The 10,270-nt window shown below is 35.4% G+C and overlaps 1 protein-coding gene across 1 annotated transcript; it reads left to right on the top strand.

Moving 5' to 3' along the window:
- The first annotated feature begins 1,784 nt into the window (after positions 1 to 1,784).
- Positions 1,785 to 9,173, top strand: ubfd1 (ubiquitin family domain containing 1). The gene is made up of 7 exons (XM_073820673.1): positions 1,785 to 1,866; positions 2,676 to 2,957; positions 3,459 to 3,667; positions 3,770 to 3,835; positions 7,726 to 7,831; positions 7,920 to 8,002; positions 8,172 to 9,173. The coding sequence occupies exons 1-7, from the start codon at positions 1,851 to 1,853 to the stop codon at positions 8,280 to 8,282; spliced, it is 873 nt and encodes a 290-aa protein (XP_073676774.1). The 5' UTR covers positions 1,785 to 1,850; the 3' UTR covers positions 8,283 to 9,173.
- Positions 9,174 to 10,270: the final 1,097 nt, after the last annotated feature.

The raw sequence follows: 10,270 nt of genomic DNA on the forward strand, positions 1-10,270 counted from the left end.
GAGAAATCGGGACTAAGATGTCACTTATGCATTCATCTCACTCCAAAAAAAAAACATTCAGTATTCCTCATAATGAACAAAACAGTAAAATGCAACTCAGAATATGATGCAAACACACAATAATTAAATGTTAAATAACATAAATATTCTTTATGCATTCAATCCCATTTTATTAACCAGTGTCTTTGCTATACTGATCTTCGATTATCCAATTCAACCATACTAATAAACAAAAATTACTCAAGATAAAATCATTTTTGTTCTTGATCTGCTTTTTAATTGCTGAAGGCTGTTGAACTTTCTTCTTCTGTTTTCTGCTGTACAGATGTGAATTTATTTTTCCTTCAGCCTGAGGCCTTTGACACTAACATATATTGAGTATGTTTCTAGCCTTACAATTGTGACCCATATCTTTATCCTCAAAGATGCTATTTTCTTTTATGAAAATCCAAAGCTATTATCTGCTGAATATGTTTTTAATTTTCTTATACTGAATGCAACATTCTTCATTCATTCATAAGCAAAAATGGCTTAAATCTCCTTTGTCTTTTCCCTTTTTTATTTCTGAATTTGACTGTCTTGTTTCATCTCTTAGACTTACAAATAACAAAAACATGCCAAATTCTTGATGCATTATGGCATTTCTAAAAATATGCAATTTTATTTTTGTGAAAATGTATTTTTCTGATACCATTATGGTAATACCATAATATAATATACGCAAATCCATATTACTAGTTTTCTGTTCTTGTTTTTACAATTATTCTGTGTAGAAATACATCAAAGTCTCAAATCCCTGTTCTTGTACATTTTCACAAGTTCTGCAATAAATAAAATAATAATAAATTTGCTAATACGGAAATTTGCAGATAAATTCCTTTCAGCAAAATTAAAAAAAGTCAATCCTTTTGCACTAAAACACTTAATAAATGAGCAAAGGTGATAACAAATGAGCGATTTTGTAAAATAGGCTACTGTCAGTAAACTTAAAGGAGTAATTCACTCTCAGAACAAAAATGTACAGATAATGTACGTAGCCCCTTGTCATCTAAGATATTCATGTCTTTCTTCAGTAGTAAAGAAATTATGTTTTTTGAGGAAAACATTTAAGGATTTCTCTCCATATAATGGACTTCTATGGTGCCCCCGAGTTTGAACTTTCAAAATGCAGTTTAAATGCAGCTTCAAAGGGCTTTAAATGATCCCAGCCGAGGAAGAAGGGTCTTATCTAGCGAAACGATTGGTTATTTTCTAAAAACATTTACAATTTATTTACTTTTTAATCTCTAGAGTAGCCTACACACAGAGCTAGACAAGACGAGCATTTAAGGTTAAAAAGTATATACATTCAAAAAATTTTTAGAAAATAACCAATCATTTTGCTAGATAAGACCCTTTTAGAGCCATTTGAAGCTGCATTTTGGAAGTTCAAACTCGGGGGCACCATAGAAGTCCATTATATGGAGAGAAATCCTGAAATGTTTTCCTCAAAAACATAATTTCCTAACGACTGAAGAAGAAAGACATGAACATCTTGGATGACAAGTTATCTGTAAATTTTTGTTCTGAAAGTGAACTACTCCTTTAACAGTTTACCAAACAGTCTGATAATATTTTAAAATAACTTTTTTGTTACTCAATTATTCATTCATTTATTTTTATTTATTAATTTGTCGAATAAGTCAGAATTCTGTACATGCATCGCTGAATTCACGGTTCCAAAATAATAACTCGTTACATTTCAGTTACCAGATTTTAAAATCGCAAAGTCACTACGGGTAGCCGCAGAGCTCAATCACTGACAGCACGCTCTTTCCCAGAAGCCTTTCCTCATATTGTACACAATCATCATGGCGGCGCAGGATGGTAGGTAGCGTGAAAATGTACTTAAATGCTATTTACTCAGTCTTTGCGGTGTTATCTATAAACGTATAACATCAGTTCCAGCTATTTGCCACTTGTAAAACACTGAACGGGCGTTCTTTTAACTTGTCAGGGTGAAATAATAGCTAGATATTCTGTGATTAGCCATGTCGAAAACTTCGGCTGTGTCACAAAATCCAGAGAGCTGTCTACTTAGACAGCATTCTGAAAGATGCTGAAACGTTTGCACCTTTCTGGAACTTTCTATTAACGTCTATAGGCATCGCAAAAGCGTTTGAAACGTTTAAACGAAGTTTCCAATCGAAACACAGAGACCAAGATGCTGTCTGGATAGACAGCTCACTGAATTTTGGGACACAGGCTTGATATGAGCTTGCGAATATTAGCACAGCGGGCTGGCTAAGTTACCGATGAGTCAGTTGTGTACGATTACAACACAGGCTCTGTCGGGTCGCTCATGGCTACAGTTATTGGTCTTAGTTCAACAGTTGACGATAAGGGTATTTTCTGTGTCTGTAGACAATAGCTAGTTAGTTAGCTTTTAAAATCTGTATACTATAGACAGTCTAGCTTAAGAAGTAAAACACAAGTAATGAGTGGGAATTCAGAATAAACATGAATTCAGCTTCTATCTGTAAGATTTAGATAGCTACCCAACCTCTTTATTGGTTATAAATTATTGTTTCATGAGGATTTGTTTGTTTCATTGTAATACTTTAATAAACAGGTCAGAATTTGCACCTTGGAAGCTAAAATTAAAATGAGTTCTCTTCTGATAACTGTTCCCACAGGAAGTGAGGTAGAAGGAATGGAGGCTGAGGTCACACAGAAGGTACCAGAAGTGTTGTGCGAAGCTGCCGGACAAGAAGATGCAGCAGGGAGCGAACAAGCATCTCTTACCGATGGCGAAAGCACGTCAGCTCAGCCCGATGCTGTCAGCAACGGAGAGGAAAGCGACGAGGGGAAAGAGATGGTGGACGTGAAAATCATTTGGAACAAAAACAAATATGACCTTAAAATTCCTTTAGATGGCACCGGTGCTAAGCTGAAAGAGAAAATTCACACTCTCACTGGTAATTATCATTGATCTTTTTTGTAGTAGTTCAAAAAGAAAAGAACATAAGGAGTATCCCAGATGTGATTTAGCCTGTCAACATTTGATGATTTCCAAACAATAGTGATTGACTTGTGCTCTGTGGATATTGATATAGATCTACGGATGATCCACATGTAAACTGTCCCTAGTCTACTTTGAGGGGTTAGCGATCCTTCAGCGTTTTCGCAATCGACAACCTTTGATTTGAACTTTTTTCATAAAGGTTTAAAAAGCATCCCAGAATGCACCTCCTCCAGTAATTACTTTCATTTTAAAATGTGGAAAGCACCTGACTTTCCAAGTTTTCCTTTTGTACTGTATATTGTTACCTTATTAAGCTATCAAGGTCTGTCTCGTGTCACTACTAAAACATCATTTAAATGCTTCATGGTGAGACTTTATATTGATATACAATATGGAACCACTATATTATGACGGAATACAACTGCTTTTCTGTGTGCGCTTTGTTGGTTACCAGGTCTTCCACCTGCTATGCAGAAAGTGATGTATAAAGGACTGCTACCAGAGGAAAAGACGCTTCGAGAAATCAAAGTTACAAATGGTGCAAAGATTATGGTAGTTGGATCTACAATAAATGATGTACTAGCTGTAAATACACCAAAAGAAGTTATTCAGCAGGAGGTTAAAGCTGAGGAGAACAAAAAGGAGCCATTGTGCAGGCAAAAGGTGGGTGGGAAACCTATTTACATGTGAACTTTAGCATGTTATGCTGGGAAGAATTTCTATAATTATATCTATGTACTTGTGGGTATTTTTTTCTTTTCTCAGCAACATAGAAAGGTTTTGGACAAAGGAAAACCAGAGGATGTCATGCCATCTATAAAAGGAGCTAAGGTAAGCATTACCTGCGAGGCATTGGATATTAAACTGTACCAGATCGTCGCACACATGCCATGCAAAATTAATTTTATGTGTATTAGGGCTGTCAATTTAACATGTTCATTTAATTAAAAGAGAAGTTTACTTTCAGAATAAACAAATAATTTACTCACCATCATGTCATCCAATATTTTGAAAAGAAATTAAGGTTTTTGTGGAAAACATTCCAGGATTTTTCCCCATATAGTGGACTTCAATGAGGATCAACGAGTTGAAGGTACAAATTGCCGTTTCAACGCAGCTTTAAAGGACTATACACGATCCCAGTCGAGGAATTAGGGTCTTATTGTGTATAGTGAAACGACTGGCCGTTTTCTAAATAAAAATGTATGTACTTTTAACCACAAATGCCCGTCTTGCTCTAGCTGTGTGATGCATCTTCATGCATTACAGAATCATGTTGGAAAGGACATGCACGGTTAGTTCAATGTTCTTTGTTCTGTTTAGTTTGTCTGTGTTCTTCGGTAGGGTAAAAAAAACATTTTCACATTTCAATTTTCAAAACTTCAACCTTCAACTTCAAAATCGTCCGACATTGTTTTACCTTTTTTTTTGAAAAGGGCATTTGACTTTCTTTGCATGCTCGCTTTGTAAACACCGAGTCCGTACTTTCACCTACCTCATGCGTGACCTTTATGTAATGTGTGAAGCTGAGCTAGTTCAAGATGAGCAATTGTGGTTTAAGTATTTACATTTTTACTGTTTTGCTATAAGACCCTATTTCTCAGCTGGGATCGTATAGAGCCCTTCAGAGCTGCATTGAAACTGCCATTTGGCTTCCACTGAAGTCCACTTTATGGAGAAAATCCTGGAATGTTTTCTTAAAAAACTTTAATTTGTTTGTAACTGAAGAAAGAAAGACATGAACATCTTGGATGACATAGGGGTAGGAACTTCTCCTTTAGTTTTGGAAAATACAATTAAAATGTTTCAACGCAGTTAACCTGTACGTCATCTTACAGTACATTTCATACAGTTGACAAGCATGATGCGGGGCAACAATTTACTGCATGATGTAGTCCAAAATTGCAGTTATGTTCTTCTAAAATGTAAGATATTGGGGCAAAAATTGCTATGATTTTTGTCTCATATTTATACCATATATTTTTGTGTTGAATAGAATGAGTGTACAATAAACTTAATATTCTTTGTTTTTCCTCAATTTTGCCAATGATAATACCCATTACTCATAATTTACTCATTTAATTTCAAATCTGTGTAACTTACTATCCTTTGGGGGACATAAAAGAAGGTATTTTGAAGAAAATACATTTTGTTTTCTTTCTAAACCTATTTTTGTAATGTCTACTTGATACTTTTCTCATTTAACACAATAATGGCTTTAAATTATCTTTTGTGTGTATTTTCATAGGCAAATTAATATTGCAATTAATTAGATTCCACATCATGTATGTTTTTTTTAATGCTCATCAAGACTGTGTTTATTTGATTAAAAAAAAAAACTATTATATTTTTGAGCATCATTACTCTAGTCTTCAGTGTCAAACGATCCTTCAGAAATCATTCTAATATGATGATTTATTATTAATGTTAGAAACAGTTGTGCTGCTTAATTTATTTATTTTTTTAATCTGTGATGCTTTTTTCAGGATTCTTTGATGACTAAAAAGTAAAAAAAAAAAGACTATTTAATTTATTTTAATTTTATTTAAAATAGAAATCTTTTCTAACAGTATACGGTCGTGGCCAAAAGTTTTGAGAATGACACAAATATTAGTTTTCACAAAGTTTGCTGCTAAACTGCTTTTAGATCTTTGTTTCAGTCGTTTCTGTGATGTACTGAAATATAATTACAAGCACTTCATACGTTTCAAAGGCTTTTATCGACAATTACATGACATTTATGCAAAGAGTCAGTATTTGCAGTGTTGGCCCTTCTTGTTCAGGACCTCTGCAATTCGACTGGGCATGCTCTCAATCAACTTCTGGGACAAATCCTGACTGATAGCAACCCATTCTTTCATAATCACTTCTTGGAGTTTGTCAGAATTAGTGGGTTTTTGTTTGTCCACCCGCCTCTTGAGGATTGACCACAAGTTCTCAATGGGATTAAGATCTGGGGAGTTTCCAGGCCATGGACCCAAAATTTCAACGTTTTGGTCCCCGAGCCACTTAGTTATCACTTTTGCCTTATGGCACAGCGCTCCATCATGCTGGAAAATGCATTGTTCTTCACCAAACTGTTGTTGGATTGTTGGAAGAAGTTGCTGTTGGAGGGTGTTTTGGTACCATTCTTTATTCATGGCTGTGTTTTTGGGCAAAATTGTGAGTGAGCCCTTGGATGAGAAACAACCCCACACATGAATGGTCTCAGGATGCTTTACTGTTGGCATGACACAGGACTGATGGTAGCGCTCACCTTTTCTTCTCCGGACAAGCCTTTTTCCAGATGCCCCAAACAATCGGAAAGAGGCTTCATCAGAGAATATGACTTTGCCCCAGTCCTCAGCAGTCCATTCGCCATACTTTTTGCAGAAGATCAATCTGTCCCTGATGTTTATTTTTGGAGAGAAGTGGCTTCTTTGCTGCCCTTCTTGACACCAGGCCATCTTCCAAAAGTCTTGGCCTCACTGTGTGTGCAGATGCGCTCACACCTGCCTGCTGCCATTCCTGAGCAAGCTCTGCACTGGTGGCACTCCGATCCCGCAGCTGAATCCTCTTTAGGAGACGATCCTGGAGCTTGCTGGACTTTCTTGGACGCCCTGGAGCCTTCTTAACAAGAATTGAACCTCTTTCCTTGAAGTTCTTGATGATCCTATAAATTGTTGATTTAGGTGCAATCTTAGTAGCCACAATATCCTTGCCTGTGAAGCCATTTTTATGCAACGCAATGATGGCTGCACGCGTTTCTTTGCAGGTCACCATGGTTAACAATGGAAGAACAATGTTTTCAAGCATCACCCTGCTTTTAACATGTCAAGTCTGCCATTCAACCCAATCAGCCTGACATAATGATCTCCAGCCTTGTGCTCGTCAACATTCTCACCTGAGTTAACAAGACGATTACTGAAATGATCTCAGCAGGTCCTTTAATGACAGCAATGAAATGCAGTTTTTTTCGGGATTAAGTTAATTTTCATGGCAAAGAAGGATTATGCAGTTCATCTGATCACTCTTAATAACATTCTGGAGTATATGCAAATTGCTATTATAAAAACTTAAGCAGCAACTTTTCCAATTTCCAATATTTATGTAATTCTCAAAACTTTTGGCCACGACTGTACACTACTGTTTAAAAGTTTGGGGTCAGTAAGTCTTTTCTGTCTTGTTTTAAAAATAAATTAATACTTTTATTTAGCAAGGATGTGTTAAATTGATAAAACGTGATAGCAAAGACCTATATTGTTAGAAAAGATTTCTGTTTTAAAGAAATGGACTTTTTTTAATTCGTTAAATTACAGGTTCAGTATATTAGAATGATTTCTGAAGGATCATATGACACTTAAGACTGGAGCAATGGCTAATGAAAATTCAGCTTTACATCGTAGGAATAAATTATATTTTAAAGTATATTAAAATAGAAACCATTATTTTATATTGTAATAACATTTTGCAATATTACAGTCTTTTTTTCTGTATTTTTGATCAAATAAATGCAGCCTTGGTGAGCATAAGACTTCTTTAAAGAACATTACTTCTGGTCCCAAACATGTGAACGGCAGTTTACATGTGAGTGTGTGTTTTACTGTACAGCATCATGTGCACAGTGGTTTAATGATCATGTGATCCTGTCATTTCCCCAGCTATAAAGTTCTTTCAAGGACGCACAATAAGTGTCTTGTGCACACTAATGACATCCGAGTGATATCTTATTTGTTAAACAGGAGCGTCTGCCAACAGTGCCTTTATCAGGAATGTACAACAAATCTGGCGGAAAAGTACGACTCACTTTTAAACTGGAACAGGATCAGTTGTGGATCGGAACAAAAGGTGATTTCATCATTTAATTAAACATTTATTGGTGGCACTTGATTTACGCTTATCTTGATTGTTTGGGGGTTTTTTTTCTGGCCTGCAGAAAGAACAGAAAAAATCCCTATGGGTTCCATCAAAAATGTTGTGACTGAGCCAATAGAGGGTCACGAGGACTATCATATGATGGTATGTGTTTATCACAACATTTTCAGCAAGCTATACATTGCATCTGTCATTCTCAAACAGAATTATTTTCATTCTGCTGTAAGACAAAAACACTGCAGAAGAAGGTAAAATCATGTATATCTATTTATATATATATATAAATATGTTTTTGTTTGTTTGTCACTCCTAGGCATTTCAGCTGGGTCCGACAGAAGCCTCACAATATTGGGTCTACTGGGTGCCTGCACAGTTTGTTGATGCAATCAAAGACACAGTTCTCGGAAAATGGCAGTATTTTTAACGTGCCTCTATAGACACTGAAGAATTGGGATTCAGAGCAAAAGATTGAAAACAGTAACTGGAGCCAACACAATAATCTGAAGAACCGATTTTTCTGAAGTATATCCAGAGCAAACCGAAGGATTGCTGTTGGACAAAATATTTTGGGGGTTTTAAGTGCACTAAGTGTCAGCATCCCATTTTTCAAACTGTTTCACCACTCGTTTTTTTTAAAGCAATCCCAAGCATAAACAGAAAATTGTACAGAACTTGCATATACATTTCTCGTAGTTATTCTGAAAGAAATAAAAATTATTTAAGGAAAATGATCAATGCAGCAGAAAGATTTTATCTAGTATATTCCTCAGTTTACCATACAACGCAATCTTGCCAAAGTCGACAGTGCACATAGTTGTTAATTTTACAATCAGCTTTTAGCCTTGCACAGATTATAGTTTACATGTAAAACAGCAACGATGTAACACTCAAATATGGAATTAATCCAGGTTAAAAGAGCACTGTTGCATTTTGTGTGGTTCAAAAAATTCTGCAGTTTCTTCAAGACCTTTAACAGCACATGAAGAACTTGTCTCACTTTGTCTTGACAGCAGGATTTCAACCCTAAAGCCAAGAGTACAGCTGCTCGGCCTCTGTGCTTTCAACCACATGATACTTTGACGAAGGCAATATCTTCTTAATATTTCATTGTTTAATGCAGCAACATCTCTAGGCCCGAGTCCCTCTCAAACCAGATGTAATATTAGGGAAAACAGTGTTGATGTGCCCTTAATACTCAGTCGTTTAACTAAGTTGCTGATGAAAGACGATTCTGATCATGCATGTTGTTTTTTTCAAACATGGTGCTAACCAATGACAAGCATTTTTAATTCAATAAAACCCAAAGGAAGGATGACTTTCAGTGACCTTTCTGTAATACATTTGCCTATATACTTACATTTTTAATGTTCAAACTCTATGTATATATGCATCTAATTCAATAAGAAGAAATGTACTCACTCTCAGGCCATCCAAGATGTTGATTTAGCATTAAATCAACTGTTCACCAATGGATCCTCTGTAGTGAATGGGTGCCGTCAGAATGACAAAAACAGTCAGTCCAGTCAACATCATATGAAGCGAAAAGCTGCATGTTTGTAAGAAGCAAGTCGATCATTAAGACATTTTTAACTGTAAACGCTTCTGGCTAAACTAAGAGTCCTCTATCTTGATTTTTTTTTCTAGGGAAAAAAAGTAATCTTGTCTTAATCAGAAGGAAATATCTAAAGATCAAGCACTGTTTACAAGTGAAAACAGTCCAAAACAGCTCGTAACAAATGATTTTTGGATGAACAAATTCGCATTTTGGCCAGAATAAATGGTTTAAAGTTAAAATGATTTATTACAAATCATACATTTGTTTATTACAAACATGCAGCTTTTTTTACATGACAATAATTGATTTACTGGAGTCGCGTGGATTATTGTAATGTTTTTATTAGCTATTTGGACTCTCATTCTGACGGCACCCATTCACTGCAGAGGATCCATTGGTGTACAAGTGACGTAATGCTAAATCAACATCTTGGATGGCCTCAGAGTAAGTATATTCTCAGCATGTTTTTATTTTTTTGAGTGAACTAGTCCTTGAAGTGGTATTTAGTATGAGAAAGTTGGGTAGATGTGTCTCCTCCTTTAATCTAGTAAGCTTCATTCATGCATGTAAACTATTATTTATGATTATATTCCATATTTAGACAGAACATCCAGCTGTTTGTGTTTGAGCATTGCATTTTCTTAAAAAATGGTAGGTTATCTGATGTGTTTCACTATCAACTAATAGCGATAGTGAGCTTTGTCTCTGAAAAAATACGAGGATATTACAAAATGTGAAAAAACACATTCAAATATTCAGAACATTAAACCATTACACAGCTAGTCTATGAATATATGAAGCAAAACACTTAAATACTTATTTCTACTTTGTGTTCATATTTTTATTTACATGCAAAT

Source organism: Garra rufa, chromosome 1, assembly GCF_049309525.1.
Source record: "Garra rufa chromosome 1, GarRuf1.0, whole genome shotgun sequence".
Lineage (NCBI taxonomy): Eukaryota > Metazoa > Chordata > Actinopteri > Cypriniformes > Cyprinidae > Garra > Garra rufa.

Excerpts from the sequence above, each read along its gene's own strand:
- ubfd1 (XM_073820673.1), top strand. Across the intron at positions 3,668-3,769 it reads AGCCATTGTGCAGGCAAAAG|CAACATAGAAAGGTTTTGGA; the intron begins GTGGGTGGGAAA and ends TTCTTTTCTCAG. Across the intron at positions 7,832-7,919 it reads GTTGTGGATCGGAACAAAAG|AAAGAACAGAAAAAATCCCT; the intron begins GTGATTTCATCA and ends TCTGGCCTGCAG.